The sequence below is a fragment of the Quercus suber genome, unplaced genomic scaffold, assembly GCF_002906115.3.
Source record: "Quercus suber isolate HL8 unplaced genomic scaffold, Cork oak 2.0 scaffold_613, whole genome shotgun sequence".
Classification (NCBI taxonomy): Eukaryota; Viridiplantae; Streptophyta; class Magnoliopsida; order Fagales; family Fagaceae; genus Quercus; species Quercus suber.
Genome location: NW_027070056.1, coordinates 311,918 through 332,435, shown reverse-complemented (window position 1 = coordinate 332,435; position 20,518 = coordinate 311,918). Strand labels below are relative to the sequence as shown.

Sequence of the window (20,518 nt, the reverse complement as noted above, 5' to 3'; positions counted from 1 at the left end):
TAATTATTAATTACTACCATTAATTAATGATGGTAGTATTAATAAGTCAATAATGGTAGCATTTAATTAGTTAGGTGAACATGTGGCAGTTTTTATTGGTGGAGCATGGAGTGGAGCAGGAAAGTGGGACAGAAGATTTGGACTCTTTATTTGTTCTTTGTGTTAAAACTCATTTTCCTCTCACTTGTGTGTACTCTATATATATATATATATATATTACCACAATGGAAAGCATTATTTTATACATATATTACTCTTTTGGAGAAGTTATGCTTCATGCGGGCAGTTTGGAAAATCAAAATGTTAAAATGTTAAAAGACAACCATAAGAATGTAGAAGTAGAACAAAAAATTAGCATCAACTTTTAGTTTAATATTTTATTACTAGTATTTAATTTTTCTGTGATACTTTCATGTTTTCCCTCAAAAAACACTTGATAAAATATTTTCTTTAAAAATATTGTTTCTTAATTACATTAAATGATAAGATTATAGGATTTAAATATGTTGCGTGGTTCTATAATAATAAGTTTTTAATATGAAGTAAATATATGCATTAAATCTATCGCATGTTATTCTATAGTATTAATAAAAATTTTAAATTATTATCGCATTCTCTTGATACAATGATTACTTCGTGAAGAAGCTTCACACGTATATACGTTCCGCTAGAGTCAGCTAGGACAAGCCAGAAATTTGGCAGAAAACTGCTCATAAAGGTAACCCGCGTAACAAAAATCGTTGCAACAACAAACTGACTCTCCTCTGTCACTAAAAATCAATACTCTCTCTGCTTTCTCTTCCAATTTCAGTTACAAACCAAAAAAACCAATATATTTAAAAAAAAAAAATACCAAACGCGCATCACATTCTTGTTTTTCCTGTTTTTGTAATCTGCTTAGCTGTTTCTTCCTCCCATTACGTCGTCGTTTCCACGCACCCACCACCCACTATAAATATTCCCACTCTTTCTCTCTTTAATTTCGTCTCATTTTTTATTTATTTATTTTTTATCAAATTCGATTCCCATTCTCTCTCTCTCGGCGCCAAAAATCTCACAGTTTTCGCTTCGGGGTGAGCTTTCAATCTCTCTATTATTTGAAGTCTGAATTTTTTTTTTTGAAATACTATTATACGCAACATTACACAATTTTTTTTTTAATGAATATCTGAGAATTAGGTTTTTGCTATTGTTTTTTTTTTTTTAATTTCAGATTCATAATTTTGATTTATAAAAACAGTTACATTGAAAATTGTAATTTTTGTTCCTGGGTTTTGAAAATTATTTATGAATAATATAATTATTGCTACTGCTAAATGTAATTGTCGTGGACCACTTCAGCTTTGAATTTTCTCAATATTTATTTATTAATTATTTGCTGGCACAATCAGTGTCGTGCTTTTCACGTTGAATACTTTATTGTATTTTGCTTCTTTCTCACTATCTCTCTGATTGATTAAAATCTGTACAAACCATTCTTATTCTTTCAAAACCTCACGCTACAACTTGACTTTCAATTGTTCTCAGGTGAATATCTAAATTTTAGATAGTTTTTTACGGCGATTTTTTAGGCTAGAGATTTGAATACATACATAAACTGTTGAATTTTCATTGCTTAGTAGAATCAGTCTTTATCAAAAGCGTTTTTGCTATGTAGGTCTGTCTTATTGCATTGCTTTCTATTAAGTTGTTGTTAGCGGTGTGAATTGGTTCTTTTCTTTTTTTAATATTCTTGGTTTGTTAAGAATTTCACTCCCAGGTAGGTAGTACCCGGGTGATGTTTTTACATGATGTCATTGATGACAATTATAACATGTTTGTCCTAAATATATATATATATATATATAGCAGTTTGATTGATTGTGAGTTCGGTATCAGTTCCAACTATTTTTGTTCACAGTAAGCTTGCTCGCTCGATCGCATAAAAGTGTTTGTGTTCTTTATGTTGTTTTCTGATTCATATTGTTATCGAACTCAAACGCTGCTGTTTCAATTGGATTTTGAAAAGTATTTATGAATAATATAATTTTTCTATAATTCTATGGCTGAAAATTGCTGAAAACACTGTAGCAGAATAATTTTTAATTGGTGAAAATACTGTAGCAAAAACTCTTCATGCGTTTTTAGGGCTTGTCTGCCAAACCCAAACGCAAATGCAAATGCAGAATCATCACAAAACAAGCGCACACTAATGTAATTGTCATGGACCACTTCAGCGTTGAATTTTCTCAGTATTTATTTATTTATTAATTTAATTATTTTCTGGCACAATCAGAATCATGCTTTTCACGTTTGAATACTATTTTGTATTTGCATCTTTGATTTAAATCTTTTAGAACCATTCATATTTTTTCAAAACCTCACGCTACAACTTGACTTGCAATTGTTTTCAGGTGAATATGTAAATTTTAGTTAGTTTTTTACGGCGATTTTTTAGGCCAGAGATTTGAATACATGCATAAACTGTTGAATTTTCATTGCTAAGTAGAATTAGTCTTTATCAGAAGGGTTTTTGCTATGTGGGTCTGTCTTATTGCATTGCTATCTATTTAAGTAAAAATGTCTCCTTCTTGTTGTTGCAGTGTGAATTGGTTCTTTTCTTTTTTAATATTGTTGGTTTGTTAAGAATTTCACTCCCAGATAGATACTACCTGGGTGAAGTTTTTACATGATGTCATTGATGACGATTATAACTTGTTTGTTCTAACTATATATGTAACAGTTTGATTGATTGCAAGTTGGATATCAGTTCCAACTGTTTTTGTTCACAGTAAGCTCGCTCGATCGCATAAAAGTGTTTGTGTTCTTTATGTTGTTTTCTGATTCATATTGTTATCGAACTCAAACGCTGGAGTTTCAATTGGTTTTCTCATCCTGACCCAAGTTTTTTATTGGCTTTCTAGAGATCACAAACATTTAGGTGACATTTGAAAGTTGAACCTCATGCCCTGTTTCTATAATTCTTTTCTGGGTTTTGTTTTTTAAGAATATATGTCATTTTCTTACTGTCTGGAAGCAAACTATGTCATTATTTCTTTTTAATGGGGGTATTCTATGCAGTTGCAGTGAGAAACTATTGTTTATTTACAATTAAATTTATTTAGCACACAAAGATTTGTATATTTCATTTATCATTCAAGGTTGTTGTTGTGTGATTTAATTTTTTTTTGTCTGTTTATTTAGTATACCTTGTTAAGTCTCTACCAATTGTGTTTGTGAGCCTTTGATGGTTACTGTGCTATCCAGAGTGAAAAATGGGTCAAGCTTTATGTTGTGTTCAAGTGGACCAGTCAACTGTAGCCATCAAAGAAACTTTTGGGAAGTTTGATGATGTGCTTGATCCCGGATGTCACTGCTTGCCTTGGGTTTTGGGACAGCAGTTAGCTGGCCACCTCTCTTTGCGTGTGCAGCAGCTGGATGTTCGATGTGAAACGAAGACAAAGGTTTGTTGCGTATTTATTTTTGCCTTATTTACTTTTCTTTTTATTATTGGGAATTTACCTGGAACATGCTTGTAAACTGTTGTATTCTATGAGAGCCACATGGTATCATTGGTCCTAGAGGGGTTTAATAGCGTGAAAAAAAGAATCATATACTTTGGAAATTATATGGGAAGTCAAAGTTGACATTTTAAATTTGCATTCACAATAATTTATCCGTTTTATAGCAATCAGAAAGAGTAAAACATTCACTTTGTCTGAGTATAAAGGTGTTTACTTCTTTTCTGGGTTTGAAGCAAACAATCTGAAACTGATTTGAAAGTATTAGTATCGTACAGATTTGCAAGAAATGTTTGATTTCAAATGTGTTTTGCTTAATACTGCAGAATTGATTGGGAACTTATCTTTTTTTGAGTTAAAAGCAAGAATATTTTAGGCTACAGCATTATCATCTTGTTCTAAACTATTTTATATGCTGAAAGCATGATCCTTCTGCGGCTTCTGATCTATAATTCATTTTCAGGATAATGTGTTTGTTACTGTTGTTGCTTCCATTCAATACCGGGCCTTGGCAGACAAAGCTTCCGATGCTTTCTACAAACTCAGCAACACCAGAGCACAAATCCAATCCTATGTCTTTGATGGTATGGATGTGTAACTTGACCTTGAAAGTCACCATGTTTGTCATAATAATGAAATTAAAAGAGTCATGTTCTTTACTGATATGTCTCATGGGCCCATATTTGTTAGGAAAAAAATAAATTCTGAAAATTCTGGGTTTTTTAACTTGATATTGACTTTTTTAAGTTTTTGCTGAGAAATTGTGGACTTCTTTTCTAGCTTGACATTGATATTTTGAAGTTTATGCTAAAAGAATTGAAATGTATATTCTTAGTGAAACAGTTATATTGGATAATTGTTTAATGTTGTAATGTTCTTTATGATTTGCTTAAAGCATCATGATTAACTATGTACATGATATGCTTTCTTGGACTTGGAAAAGTGCTTATTTTAACAATAATGTTCATGTGGAGAGGACCATTGAGGTAATGTATCTTGATATGAATATTATGATGACAAATGGCTCAGAGTGAAGTAGTGACAGAAAAAGAGAGTTCTTATAGCATTGTTATGAAATTTAGCTTAAAATAATGTCTTTGAGGTTGGGGAAATTTTCAGTCACTATCCAATCCATGCATATACTTGTTATGTCATAATTTCCATTGGAGACAATTTTACCTATTTGTTCATCGTTTGGAGAAACTAACAGGCTTATGTCTCCATTCTTGTAGTTATTAGAGCAAGTGTTCCGAAGTTGGAGCTGGATTCTGTTTTTGAACAAAAGAATGAGATCGCGAAAGCTGTGGAAGAGGAACTTGAAAAGGTATTTCTCTGTCTGCTAATCTGGTTTAGTATTAGTCAAGTTACAAGCTAAATCTGTTTCTTTTTAATATCTTTGAATTTTACTTGCATAGGCCATGTCAGCTTATGGATTTGAGATTGTTCAAACTCTCATTGTGGACATTGAACCTGATGAACATGTGAAGAGAGCTATGAACGAGATAAATGCTGGTAAGTGTTCATTTTGAATTGAATATTGTTTCTCTCTCTCTCTCTCTCTCTCTCTGTGGATAAGTTTGGCTTTTTTTTTCCCTGAATACTAATTAACCTGTCATTGATCTTTTACACGTGATGAACAGCTGCAAGAATGAGGGTGGCGGCTAACGAGAAGGCTGAAGCAGAAAAAATCCTGCAAATCAAACGTGCTGAGGGAGACGCCGAATCTAAATATCTGGCTGGGCTTGGTATAGCCCGCCAGCGTCAAGCCATTGTAGATGGGCTGAGGGACAGCGTGCTTGCTTTTTCTGTGAATGTACCTGGGACTACATCAAAGGATGTCATGGACATGGTTCTGGTTACTCAATATTTTGACACAATGAAAGAAATCGGTGCATCATCTAAGTCCAACTCTGTTTTCATCCCACACGGACCAGGAGCTGTGAGAGACATTGCTTCTCAGATTAGGGATGGCCTCCTTCAAGGAAATACCGTTCAGAATTAGTGTCAAAGTCCAACTCTGTTTTCATCCCGCATGGACCAGGAACTGTGAGAGACATTGCTTCACAGATTAAGGATGGCCTACTTCAAGGAAATTCCATTCAGAATTAGCGACTTTTATTGCAGCATGTATGTTTCAAGAGTGGCTTTTCAATGGAATATTTGTGTCTTTTATTCTTCTTCTTTTCTACTTTCGTAAGTATTACATGAGTGAAGCAAGGAGTAAGGGAGTGTCTTGCAAGTTGTAACTAAGTGGTGTGGTGTGTATACATGGTCTTGAACTTAGCCATAGTGTGATCAATATTCTTTATAGTAAAAACGGTATTGGTTTGTGTAATTTTGTGGTATCCTCTGGTTTTATGCTATTTTGTAGATGTTGTCTGCATTTTGTGAATGGTTCCCTTTGATGGGTTTGCTTTGAGAACAGACAAAAATTTGCAGTAATAATGGTTATTGTGTCATGATTTAAGTTTGTCTTTCTTGCTTGATTTGAAGGGGGGAAAAACCAGCTGTTGTTGGGGCTTTACGGTCATGAATGAGCATAAAGCTCAGAATGTAGATGATCATTGAAAAATTGAAGTCTTATCCATTGGTAGAGAGACGACAGAGAACCAGTTTGGGCTGTCTATGCTTTTAATTGTAAGAACAAAATTAATCATTGCGGAAGGAAAATGGCATAAGTTGCAAAATGACTACGCTTGTTGGCTGTTTCATCAGTTAATAAGAAAGTAAATAACTAAATATAAAAAAAGAGAAGTTATTCCATTATCCCTAAATAGAAAAAGGAAACTTAAAAATACTGTTGAACACTATTCCTAATTTCAATTAAGAAATCACTCTTAAACGTCTAAAGACTGAACTAATGTAGAGCACAGAGAGAAGAAAAACTAAATATGAGAAAAAGTGGGATATTCTTTAAGACTCGTTGTCCATAGGCAGAGATGCAATCAAACCAAAACGAAAATCTTCATAAACAATTTGAATTCGTTTCGGTTTAAAATAACACAAAATAAGGCATATTTTGTTTTGTGTGTGTGTGTGTGTGTTTTTTTTTTTTTTTTTTTTTTTTTGTAGAATAAGGCATATTTTGTTATGGAAAGGTCGTGGACTCATAAACAGGTAAAGAACATTAAAATAATATGGTTAAATTATTAAATTTATAATTTTTTTTTTAATACAAGATAGATATTTTATTTTAGTCTAATCTAAGTGTATGTCTCTGAAACTCTCTCTTGGAAACTTGAACTCCGGCCATTGCACCTCACACCCCGCATCCCGCATATACTTATACTTGTGAAATGATCAACGCATCAAAGGTGTATAGTGGTGATTATTAAATTTGTAATTATTTGTGCCTTTTCATTTCCCATTTTTGGACCAAAAAATCACTGTAGTGTTTTGTCAATGGGAAATTTTGCGTTTAATAGAATTTCAATATCATATGTTTTGGGCTCATGAAATGTGTTCTTCACATTTTCTCATTGCCTCTCAAATTTACAGTTGCACAACGCCACTTTTTCAAGAAGTACAAAATGTGCAACTCCACTTTTTCAAAGTACAAAACATAAAAGTTGAACAAATTTGGCTCTTAATAATTTAAGTAAATTAGTCGCGGACTCGTGTATTGTACATGATAATTTTTTATTTATTTATTTATTTATGATAATGTTATTATTTTGAATATTTTCAATGGATTACTACTTAAGCTGCATTAAGCATTATATATGTATGACCAATATATTGTAGGATTCATGATGATAGGAAGTTTTGGTCTTGGAATTAGATGCGGAAAGTTCCAGCAGTTATGCCTTAAACTGTAAATACCGAAATCGTAAATTACACCATACTATTTGAGTCTAGATTTTTATTACTTAATATAAGGTATCAGATAAGCGTAAATAATGATTTATATCTTGCATATGTACTTGCAAATTTGTTTATTACAGAATGTAATTAAAAGCAATCATCGGAGTACAAAGGATACAACTATAATTTATTCATTTCAATTCGGCAGGTTCTTAACCATAGGCCTTACTTAGTTTCCATACTCAGCCTTGTATTGAATCGCTTGCAATTGTTTTTTTAAAAACAAAAACACATATTAAGTAATTAATGTGTTAAAAAAAAATCAATAGGTGACAAAACATGACAATAATCATATATTAAGGATTACACGTGAACATTATTATCATCACAATTGCAATATTGGATTGATGAAGCTAAATTTTTTTTTCTTTCAAAAATATAACAATGACTCTAGAATTGTACACGACCTCATAGTATAAAGTTAATAAAAATAGAAAATATAGAACAACAATATTTTGTGCCACAATTTTGGACTTGGTAGATTGTGATTAGTAGAGAAAAAGTGGGAGTTCATGTGAAAGTAACAAAAATTTGTGTACCTCATTTTGATGTTGCCTAAAAATTTTGGCGATTGTCTTCCAACATTGGAAAATATTTCGAGCAATAATTCTGTTGGTAATTCATGTTGCATGCTCATTTTTGTGATTGTGGAGAGAGTATTTTTATGATATTTTTGGTGTGTATTTTTTAAGTTGTTTTGTTTTGTAATTTATAGTGTTTTGATTGTTGTATGGATGAGTGATTGTTGAATTTATTAGCAATCATTTTTCTTTTTCTTTTTCTTTTTCTTTCTTTTTTCTTCTTCTTTTCTTTCTTTTCTTTTTTTTTTTTTCTTTTTTTTCTTTTTTTTTTGCGACTTCAGAACACCAACTAAGGAAGAATGGTTGGCTGCAAAGTTCTTCAATTCATCCTTTATGATGAATAGCAGGAAGATGCTTGGTTACAAAACCCTACGGTGCAAATACACAGCAACTTCTTGATGGAAGATGAACTAGGTCAAGAACTTTGTCTTTTGATCACAATTTGCTTAAACAGAGATTGCTCAATGATAATGCAACTTGTGTCACACTTGACGGCTCTTAAAACAATCCTTTTATATGTTTAGGGTTAGAAGAAAAGAAGGCCCAAAAACATATTCACGGATCCTAAGAAAATCAGATTAGAAATCTGAAATTTTAAATCTCGACAGATAGCAGGTGTCGAGGTAGCTATTGAGAAGGTGTCGAGCTTTAAAAACTTTGCACTTCAGCTTGCTTTTTCTTGGACAGACTTGATGACTTCAACACTTGACCTTGAAACATTGTTTCTTGAAGTATTAAAAACACCTAGAACTACTCAATTACAAGTAGAGTGCATTTTGTCAAAGGATTAGCCAATTTACATAAATAAGTGACATATGTTTTTAATCAAGTTAAAACATATGTGTCCTAACAAGATTCATGATGATAGGAGGTTTTGGTCTTGGAATTAGATGCGGAAAGTTCCAGCAATGATGCCTTAAACTGTAAATACCGAAATCGTAAATTACACCATACTATTTGAGTCTAGATTTTTATTACTTAATATAAGGTATCAGATGACCGTAAATAATGATTTATATCTTGCATATGTACTTGCAAATTTGTTTATTATAGAATGTAATTAAAAGCAATCATCGGAGTACAAAGGATACAACTATAATTTATTCATTTCAATTTGGCAGGTTCATAACCATAGGCCTTACTTAGTTTCCATACTCAGCCTTGTATTGAATCGCTTGCAATTGTTTTTTTAAAAACAAAAACACATATTAAGTAATTAATGTGTTAAAAAAAAAATCAATTGGTGACAAAACATGACAATAATCATATATTAAGGATTACACATGAACATTATTATCATCACAATTGCAATATTGGATTGATGAAGCTAAAAAAAATTTTCTTTCAAAAATATAACAATGACTCTAGAATTGTGCACGACTTCATAGTATAAAGTTAATAAAAAGATAATATATAGGACTACAATATTTTGTGCCACAATTTTGGACCTGGTAGATTGTGATTAGTACAGAAAAAGTGGGAGTTCATGTGAAAGTAACAAAAATTTGTGTACCTCATTTTGATGTTGCCTAAAAATTTTGGCGATTGTCTTCCAACATTGGAAAATATTTCGAGCAATAATTCTGTTGGTAATTCATGTTGCATGCTCATTTTTGTGATTGTGGATAGAGTATTTTTATGATATTTTTGGTGTGTATTTTTTAAGTTGTTTTGTTTTGTAATTTATAGTATTTTGATTGTTGTATGGATGAGTGATTGTTGAATTTATTAGCAATCATTTTTCTTTTTCTTTTTCTTTCTTTTTTCTTCTTCTTCTTCTTCTTTCTTCTTTTTTTATTTTTATTTTTTTTTTGTGAATAGAAGCCTTTCACCTTCTCTATAAATCTTAAATCTTATAATTAACTTATATATATATATATATAATTGTAAATTACGCATGACTGTTCAGTGTTCATTTGGTTTAATTTATCTTTTGTGGCATATATATATATATATATACACATATATGTGTATACAATTTTTATTTGTTGTGTTTAACTGATAAATTTATTATTTTCTTAAGGTTAAACATTTCAAAAATATTTTTCAATAAGAAAGGGATATATCAACAACTTCACTCATTCCACATGATAAAACAATTGATTTTGAAAGATACAAGGAATAACTTGATGCAAAAGATTCATTGAAAATGAACATGACATTTTGGTGATAGGTTTAAGAACCAAATGTATATTTCAATACAATTACTCACAAACCTTGAAGAAACTGCACATGAGCATTCCTAGCAATTGCTTAATTAAGCTGGATTTCCGATCACATGATGCCAAGCATAGTCTTGCTAGGAAATTAAGAAAACTCTTGTCTGTTACTTTTATTAATTAATGATAAAATAATAGTTGTGGACATGTAACCTATTCAATAAATAACCATACGTTTATGTTGACAAACCTATGCCATACAGCCACAAGCTTGCTTTTCAATTGTTTAAAGCAGTGTAGAGAATATGAGAAGACAGAAGTTCACCTGCAACATATGTATTGATGACAGTCCAATCATTAAATATTGCAAGCAGAAACCAAAAGAGAGCTGTCCAAAAACAAAAGCTGCATAAGTTGTATCAATATATAAATCAATTATTAATAAATTTGAAATAGCTAGAAAATCTTTGATATCCATTTCAGTTTATGAAGAAAAAGTTATTAACTTTGGTGATGGTCATGGCAAAATAGATTGATATTCCCCTTTCAGTTTCGTACAAAGCATTGATATTCGCCTTTTAAGGAAGAGTAAAGGGAGGCCAAGAGAGTTAATTTATGTGCCATTATACAGTGTAATACCATAAACACATGATTCCTCAATTAAATTAAATCCTCAATTATATGTACATTTTATTATATGGCAAATGTATCTTGTACTTCAACCAGTACAAATTTTATATGCTAGATGGCTTGGCACTGAACTAATTTTCTGTGTTTATGATTAATCTGCTGCTATCTTATAGAAAGATTGTAGTAGGAATAACATTTAAAAAATAGAATATGTATATTATATGTTATGGATACAAATTTTTATAATCTCAAGAATGTTCTAAATGACAAGAGAGAACATTCAAAGCATTTGAATTGAATTTTAATCAATGTTTTCTGCTAGTAGGTGGCTTAAGATTCATAAATTACATACAAATTAAAACAAAAACAAAAACTTTGAACAAATAGTCAGCTCTTGGGATCAGAAGAAAGAAGAATAAACATCACCAAGTCTCTAGTTTTCCCCTTCAAAATCATATACTTCCTTGGAACACCTTCCCTCTGGAACCCAGCCTTGTCTAGCACGCTTTGGGAGCCCACATTTTTTGCATCAATTATAGCTTCAAGCCTTTCCAAGTGTGGTTATTCAGCAAATATAGCATTAGTCACCTGTTTAACTGCTTTAGTTGCAATCCCTCTGCCTCAGTACTTGGAGCCCAAAACATAGCCAAGTTCACCTCTGTACTTATCATTGTCTAAATTTTTGGTCACTGAAATGGCACCGATGGGCTGACCATTAAAGCAAATTGCCCTAAACCATGGGTGAGGAATAACTTTGGTATTTGATAAAGTTGATTGCATCTTCTTTGTTAGTGTAAGGTTCACATGTGCAAAAGCAATGAAGATGAAGTTACCATTAAAAGGTGGAGTTGAACATGTGTTAGTCAGAAAATTCTTATCTCAATCAGCAAACAGAGCTTCCAATACTGATAAAAGCTTTGGCAGGGTCAGACTGGCAGACCGTAACACATGGAACATTAAAATAATAAATGTTCAGTTAAGGGAAAACAATTCTTAAGAGACACCATTCCTCTTATCCGCAAGTAACAAAAAAAAAAAAAAAAAAACAAAACTAAAGCATTCATAGATCCAAGATGGTATTTAACATCAAGAAAACTTCAAATAAAAAAACTTCCCAAACTGAAATATAAGAATTACTACATCCCATAACAAAGCCAACAAAAAATAAACTCCAATTGACATTGAGATCAGATATTTGATACAGTTTGTTTAAATATAAATACATACACAGAGGAGATCTGCTACAATATTTGGCATTGTAATAAATACATAGAAAATTGATTCAGGTACAACAATATTGCCTTATTTTGCATAGACTACACGAACTAATTTGAGTCATATCACAACACTCAAGAGGTAGCAGGCAGTAACAAAATTTAAGAAGGGAATAAAAAACATCAAGCAATCAAGCAAAAAGAATAGAGCAACAAGTATTTAGAGATACCTGAACTGAAGCATCCAGCTTATGTTAGTATTTATATACTGTAAGGAAAGGAGTAAGGAAGATAGAAAGGCTGTGCTTAAAAGGTGGGAAAGGGGAAGGAAGACGTGAGAAACAAAAGGGGCGTGAGGATTCTGCCGTTAGAAGGTGGGAAGGGGAAGCAGACGGTAACAAAATTTAAGAAGGGAATAAAAAACATCAAGCAATCAAGCAAAAAGAATAGAGTAGCAAGTATTTAGAGATACCTGAATTGAAGCATCTAGCTTATGTTAGTATTTATATACTGTGAGGAAAGGAGTAAGGAAGATAGAAAGGTTGCGGTTAAAAGGTGAGGAAGGGGAAGGAACACGTGAGAAACAAAAGGGGTGTGAGGATTCTGCCGTTAGAAGGTAGGAAGGTGAAGGAACACATGAGAAACAAAAGGGAAGAAAATCAAGAGGTTGTAACTGTGGGTTTCTTAGGGTTTTCAGTTTAGAAGGCTTGAGTTTGGACTTTATGTTAGAATTAAATTTAGAAGAAGTGGGCTGGTGGAATTAAATTTAAAAGAATTAGGCTTTATGGTGGAAATAGGTTAGAAATAATTTTAGTTTTATTAGTATTTTAAAATTGAGAAAAACTATTTTAAAATTGTAGGATAAAAGGGGATGGAAATGACATGGCTGCTAACGTAGTTCAATGTGAGCGTAACAATATTAAATGTTACGCTTCAACTTGTAGTAATATATAGATTGATTAGATAATTGATTATGCTAGTAAGGTGGGCTTAATAGATTATATTAGGCCTGTCCACGGGTCGGGTTTGTGCCCAACCCGGAACCGACCCGACCAGATCGGGTCTCCCAAATTTTAACCCGCTGCCGATCTAAGGGTTGATCGAATCAGACGGGTCGGAGCTTCCACAGAGTTCGGGCAGATTGGTTGGGGTTGATTATTTGGAAAATGGCGAGAATCCAGCGAAAAAAAGATGAAAAACGGCAGACCTCCGGCGAATTTTTTTTGAAAAACGGTAGAAATCTGGTCGATCTCTCCAAATCCAGCGAGATCTTGGCCATTTTCAGCAAGATCTTGGCTAGATCTAGCGAAATCTCGCCGGATCTATCTTAAATCTTCCCAAAAAAATCTCAAATCTCGCTGGAAAAATGATAGGTCGGTCAGATCAGGTTTCTCGGATTTGAGAGAAGGAGATCCAACCTCCGACCCATTGATCTCGGATTTCGGAGAATCAAATCCGTCCCCGACCGTCGGAGCAGTCGGTTCGGTCGGCGGCAGGTCGGGTTCCGGTCAGTGGTAGCGGATTGGTCGGTCTGGTGGGTCCTTGGACAGCCCTAGATTATATGGCTCAATGATGGTAATAGGAAGTAATTCTTAGGTATTCTCGAAGCACGAAAAATAGTGCTTCCTGCTCTCATATTCTGACATTCATGATAGAGTCCATTTATTAAATTCATGAGGAGGTCCACCATGAATGTGAGAAGATAAAATATTATTGAAGAACAAAATGGAAAGGTCATGGGCTCACAAATAGGTAAAAGAGCATTAAAATATTATGGTTAAATTATTAAATTTATAATTATTTGTGCATTTTCATTTATGATTTTTGGACCAAAAAAATCACTACAGTTGCACAATGCCACTTTTTCAAAAAGTACAAAAGATAAAAGTTGAACCAATTTGGCCCTTAATAATATAAGTAAATTGATTATCATGAGATAATCAATTATCATGAGATAATTGATTGTGCTAGTAAAGTATGCTTAATAGATTATATGCTTCAATGATAGTAATAGGAAGTAATTCTTAAGTATTCCTGGAGCATAGGAAATGGTGCTCTCTTCTCTCACATTCATACTAAAGTTCACTCATTAAATTTATGATGAAATTCACTATAAATGTGAGAGTAAAAACATCATTTCTTTATTCTCTAAGAGTACCTAAGAATTTTCCGGTAATAGGATCCTTACTTTATTATGCTCCATTTTTTAATTTTTTTGGCTCTTTATAATATGAGACTCGGAATTTTAAGACAAATTTGGCATCCTGCTTTTCCATAGGTGAAATCGGTTCATGCATTATAGTTTATAGGCTACTAATAGTTTTGGCAAGCAGGTTAACTCATTCTTATCACTCATTTTTAAAAATGTATGTAGCACACTCGTGCTTCATTTCATCTGAGGGCCCAGGACCTCATTCTCATATGCCATCAAGCTCCTAGTAGCACCAGCCTAATTATAATGTCGTATTATAATGTTGCTTGCCAATGCCAGGTTCGAGTGGATTCCCATTTCTGATGATTCAACCTGTACAGGAGGAAAAAGTATGCAAATACATCATTCAAAATAACAGAATGAGATTGGGGGACACCATCATGCACAACCAAATATTCTCCAGAGATCACCCCTAATAAGCTCTGGCTTCATCTCCTTAAGCCTTTAATATATACCAAAGTCTAAACAGCTATTGTTTCCTGTGTAGCAGTTTCAAGTTCCGTATATGCTATTATATAGTTAGCCAACAATTTTTGAAGCTTCTTCGGTACTAAGAAAGGAGCTCATTTGTTTCAGAATGACAAGGACCCAATTCCATATGCACAAGAGCCCGTTACATTTGAAGGAGACAGAATACTGTGGCAGCAGGAGTATGCATCACATAGCAAAATACTACAATTTCTCAACGTAATGAGATTGGAAGAATAATGAATAACAACAGAAATTTGCCTAGCAAGAAACAGCATTCATCGAGTGACAAAAATTCCGTATAACTGTTTCCTCAAAAAATACCTTCCATAAACATTTGGATGGATGAGAATTCCAAATGAAAATTGACATTGGTTTGTGCCACCAGCTAAAATTATTTTTTACAACCCTTGACCACCAAAATATGCAGAAATCAATAGCACAGCATCAAAAGATCGAAATTAATTGGATCAAAAAGAGTCATTCATCTACCTTATTACCCTCCACCACAACAAAACAAGTCCATCTTTCCACTCACACCAAGGGTAGTTAATTAGCTCAAGGCTTAAGAGCCAAGGCCAGCCCGATCTTTGCACTCTTTTCAATTGCCCTGGTATCCACCTCTCCTGAGATGGTGAACAAGGATTTTGGGCGCCACTCATGCTGGATGAGAGCACTGGCCCTTCCATAGTTGTTCACTCTGGCCTTCACCGAGGTTAAGGGGTCAAGTGCATGCTGTGTGCCAATTGTGAGAGTGTTTTCATTGCTTGAAAAGCTATGTGACAGCTCCGCACCGACAGCTGTGCTGGTCAATGGGCTTACTATGTGGTAGTATGAAGCATTAAGGGTGTCGCCTTTATCATTCCTATATTCATCATCATCGACTCATTAGTCAGGGAACACATATCAACCAATACATGCAAGAAGTAGATAACACTCAATTATAACTCAAAAAGGCAATATTGTTGTGTAAAGAGTATATGAAAACCTTCAAAGATATACTCACACTGTCAGGGAAGCAATGAGGTCGGATTGGGTGTAACTCAATCCAGCATTCAATTTGTTGAAGTTCCCAGAGGCAGTGTCAAATGCAAGATCAGTCCCAAGGGAAACAACATTGTTTCCGATGACACCAGAAAAGTTCACAATTGGATTGGCAGTCAATCCAATGCTGGTGCTAATTCCAGCATATTCATGCTGGTATTGGAGTTCTACCTGTCATCAATATCACCAATAACTAGGATCAAAATGCACCAATATAATTCTATCTCTAGCACAAGTTGTGCTCATCAATGAAGCAAAGTTCACACGAGTGAATCTAGAAATTAACTTATTAGGCAGGACAAATACAAAATGCTTTTCTTACCTTACCAGACCTCTGATCAGGAACAATAAAGCTAAAGATAGTCTTGAGTCCAGGTGCAGGCTCATCAACAGTAACCGTTGTGAGAAGCTACAAATTCACAAAATCGTCAGAAACAATTATTTTGCATTGAAGCAATGGTCATTGTCAGTCAATCAATTAAAAATCAATACGACTGGATAGATCAGTTATCAAGTAAACTTCTTAACATCAAACCAAATCATGTATAATAAATAATAAACCTGTTCATATCTTTGGTCTTTGAGTAGTATCTAACAATTAAAAATCACAAACAGAATGAAGCAGAGTATGCTGCTGAGAACCATACAACAGTAATTTCAAATATTTCACATTTATATTTAGATATAGCATCAACGCATAAGGATCAATACAATTGTAGTTTCAATTATAAACATCTTGAAAACCACTTGATTCTTTATCCAGGGCAATGCAAAACCAAAGGTTTGGATATGTCACTTCAGGTCTAACATTCAAAACATGCAAGATCGGATAGCGTAGTTTAAAAGGATAAAGGGCTGTTTGGTAGGGTGTTTTGACTCTTGAGCAATAGTTTTCATTGTTTAAATAATATTATACGTATTTTCACACATTTTTTCACCCACATGTATTTCTAAAAAATACAAACAACATTACTAGAATAACATTACCAAACGGCCCCTAAACTTCTTGAAAATTGGAGGGCAAATAATGTAGAAATTCCAAAGCAGCTCTAATACTTACATTAGAGTTGGTATCGACTTTAATGTCAGTCGTGATGTTCTTGTTCTTCAGCTGAGTGCTCACATCGGCCAAAAACAACTCACCTTTCTTAATTCCAGTTGAAGTGATTGCCTGAGAAACGTGACAAATAGAATGGTCAGAACATTAAAAAGAATAACATAAGCAAATCAACAAAAACGATTTCTTAGTGTGAATCTGAATTGTGATTCCATACAAATACAAATTTTCAGAAACATACAAGATAGAAAAACATGTGACTGATCCTAATTATTAATCTGTCAAGGATCCATAGCCAACCCCACAAATTTGGGACTATGATAAAAACGTTACATCAAAAACCCCGGATCAATTATTCATATTTTGACAAGAAAACATGGCACGTGCTGACCAACCACAATTTATTGAAAACTGAAAATAATAGTAATAAGAACCTAAAGTAACCTATTTAAATGCGGCTTTTACAACAAGGTTTTGATCGTCCCCAACAACAAAACGACACAGATGCTCATACAATTACCAAATTCAAGAGAACTAGGCCAATCAAAATGAACCAGATTTGAATAATTTGCCGTATCATTTGGTAAGTGGTTCAAAATTAGGCTGGCCGCTGTAGTAGTGTACTGGCAACTAGTTCTTCAAGCTAAACTATGATGTTCTTGAAATATATGTGTGTGTATTTTTATTTATGGCGTGGAACCTCTGACTGACCTACAGCTCTGTTTGGTTAACAGGAAAAAGAAGGAAAATATATAAACCACGATTCTAGATCTTAAAAATATTCAAAAATCAAGCAACAACTTTCTCACTAAGCTAAGCCACCGGCGAAAACTACTCTGCTTTTTAGTCAAACGATATTTCCATAACGTAAGAGAATAAGTAAATAGTGAATAATAATAAAAAATATGATACTCGATTTTTTTTGGTCCTATCATTACCTCCAATTTTCTCGGCAACCAAACAGAATTTCTAAAAAATTTAAAAAATTTCAATTTATATATATATATATATATAAAGGCATACATGATAGAAAGCTAAAAAAAAAAAAAAGTCAGTCACAGAGTAAATAATAAATAGAAAAAATAAAAATAAATTATTTTCAGTTTGAATCGATTTGACCTCTGGCTTTCTTGCCAATATCGGAGTAAAGTCCTGGGCCTTTCACCATGATTTTCCCGAGAAAATTTGAGAAAGAAAATGAGAGAGAAAACGAGAGAGAGGGTTTGGTAGAGACTGTTTAGTTATTCAGAGAGAGTGTAAATGTGAGAAGAAAAAAATAAAAAAGGAAACGAAGTGTGGACTGGTCTGGTAATATTGATTAATACCAAGGTGTTTTTGGTCTTTTTGGATTGAATGGTTGGATCTGGACCGTCGGATTATGTGTTGGGTGGATATTCGCTTCGCTGGCCGTTGATTTAAAAAATAAATAAAAAGGAAAGTGAGTGTGTGTGAGAGAGCTAAGCTAAGCGCCGGTGCGATCCTCTAGCTCTGTACTGGCCTTGAGAATCGGCTGTCTTTGGCATATTCGCTTGCTTGGTTCTGTTTTTCAAAATGACGTGGTGCACTGCCGACTGCCGATTACATGTACTTGTTTTTGTTTCTTTGTTTTTGGTACTAAATAAATTTTGAGAAATACCAAAAAGTCTTGGCATTTATTGCAATTAATTTTTTTTCTTTTTTCTTTTTTTTCCTTTAACTTGGGTATTTATCAAAGTTCATGACTTATAATTACAAATTAGAAAATCAATTTGATTTTGATCCAAAGTTTAGGGAATATTTTTGCATTCTATCCATATATAAAAGAAAGGCTAGCTTTAAGCCAAAGACACCAAAAGGGAATAATTGACTTTTAACTAAAGCATATTTTTTGTTCTTATAATTTGAATTGTGTTTATTTGGTTATTTCTGTTTCAAAATTTTTTTTTTTGACCCTTTATGTTTAATTATAGTTTTATATTGGTCATGCTGTCAATTTTTTTTAGTAATTTGTTGATTTTTAAGTACCTCTCATATTTAACTATTATATGAAATACTAACTTTAATGATGTGAAATGCAAGAATTTCGTGATTGAAGACTGAAAAACATATTATGGATAATTAGGTTACTAGCAAAAATGGACTGCAAAGTCAATATGAAAACGAAATTAAACATGAAGAGTCAAAATGAAAATTTTAAAATGTAAATAACCAAAATGGAAATAACCCCAAATTCTAAGGGCAAAAATATCTTTAATCTCAATTTTTACAAAACAAAACAAAAATAAAAAAGAAGAAAAATAAAACATTTTAAGTGACTTGTACACTCTACCCCTCACTCCAAGAAAACCTTCAAAATTGTGAGCATCCATTTCTATTTAAGCCACAACTATTTCACCCAAAAAAAAAAACGAATGTTGTATGTTAAATCACTATTGATAACCAATTTTTTTTAACGGCTTGGAACCTTCAATATTTGTAAACTAGTTTCCCACACAATAAAATTTTTTGACGAAAGATAGATGTATATTAACTTCAAAATAAAGTGTACAAAGGGCCCGGCCCACCAAACTTAAAAGACCAACCGGGGGCCTGATCCCAAAGAGAGAAAAATAAAGATAAAATAAAGAAAAGGTGTACAATGGGCCACCTAAAGAGCAGGCAGCTCATGCATGAGCACGTTCAACAACGTGCCATGTTTCTAGCCAGGCGCTGGTACTCACCCAGAAACGAGACTGCCCCCTTAAGAATAGCATGTGGCGGAGTTTGAGCTGCTTCAAACTGGACCCGGTTTCGTGCGTTCCAAATAGACCATGCCACCATTGCCCACGTCTCGAGATCCTTCTTACTTAATTTCTCCACCATGGTCCGGGCTAAGCTGAGGAAATCGTGAGCTGAGGATATACACTTCTGGAGCTTTCCGCGAACAAGTGCCCAGACATTTCGTGCTAAGGGGCACTGCCACAGGGTGTGGATAACAGTCTCGTCATGCTCACCACACACCCTGCACTTAGGGTCCATGTGAATCTTCCTTCGACAGAGGTTTGCTCGGGTTGGTAGGATGTCTGAGCAAGCCCTCCACACAAAGTTACGCACCTTAGGAGGGATGGGTAGCTTCCACAGCCTATTCCATAACCTCTTGTCGTCCCCTGCTCTGGAGTGTTCTGCACTTGACCTCCGGTGAATCCGCAAGGCTACTTGGTACGCTGAACGCACTGAGAAGGTCTGTGATTTATTCTCATTCCACACCAACTTGTCTCGGCTGTCCAACCTCCCCAGCTGTGTCCCTAGTACTTCGTCCCTTGATGGAATAAAATTGATGCACCTAATCTCTCACGGGACCACACATCATCAATCAATCTCTCTCTCTCTCTCTCTCTCTCTCTCTCTCTCCAAGATTATCAAAATTGAAAATTAGATTTAAGATTTTTTACCATGCATTGCATATTTGCATCGCCCAAGATAAAGTAAAAGTGTAAAACTCATTTTAAAATAATTAAAAAAAAATTTCACCTCCTTTTGTTAAAATTTTATGCCTAAGCCATGTTATTTCATTCTCTCCATTAAATTAAGTCTTAGTTCAGTTAGTAACAATTCATCAAGTTATGTGTTTTATTTATTTATTTATTTATTTATTTATTTTTTTGCCATGTCAAGATTATTGATGATTGTCTTGTTAAGTGAAGTTACAATAGTGCCATTTTGATTTTATTGTTCTACATTTTAAAATTTTTGTTATTCTTGTTGTATTATTAATTTATATTGTAGATAGTTTTTACTTTATTTATAAATGTTGATTAGAAAACTTTTTAT

General features: G+C 33.5%; 2 protein-coding genes across 6 annotated transcripts; one reads left to right on the top strand and one right to left on the bottom strand.

The window, feature by feature from the left end:
• Positions 1-813: 813 nt before the first annotated feature.
• On the top strand, positions 814-5,835 carry LOC112039406 (hypersensitive-induced response protein 1). Of its 5 annotated transcripts, none has more exons than XM_024072276.2 (6): positions 814-1,073; positions 3,247-3,443; positions 3,964-4,084; positions 4,733-4,824; positions 4,916-5,012; positions 5,141-5,835. In XM_024072276.2, exons 2-6 carry the CDS (start codon positions 3,255-3,257, stop codon positions 5,500-5,502), a joined length of 861 nt encoding a protein of 286 aa, XP_023928044.1. In that variant the 5' UTR covers positions 814-1,073; positions 3,247-3,254; the 3' UTR covers positions 5,503-5,835. The 5 variants fall into 5 exon arrangements, with proteins under 5 accessions (XP_023928044.1, XP_023928045.1, XP_065621245.1 ...); XM_024072277.2 differs by lacking the exon at positions 814-1,073 and adding an exon at positions 1,399-1,527; XM_065765173.1 differs by lacking the exon at positions 814-1,073 and adding an exon at positions 1,876-1,899.
• A 9,049-nt stretch (positions 5,836-14,884) lies between these two features.
• LOC112039408 (mitochondrial outer membrane protein porin of 36 kDa) lies at positions 14,885-16,876 on the bottom strand (the record flags this gene model as incomplete). The annotated part of the gene is made up of 4 exons (XM_065765178.1): positions 14,885-15,493; positions 15,635-15,843; positions 15,995-16,081; positions 16,733-16,876. Coding segments are annotated over 4 exons (747 nt in total), but the record flags the coding sequence as incomplete, so codon positions are not given.
• Positions 16,877-20,518: the final 3,642 nt, after the last annotated feature.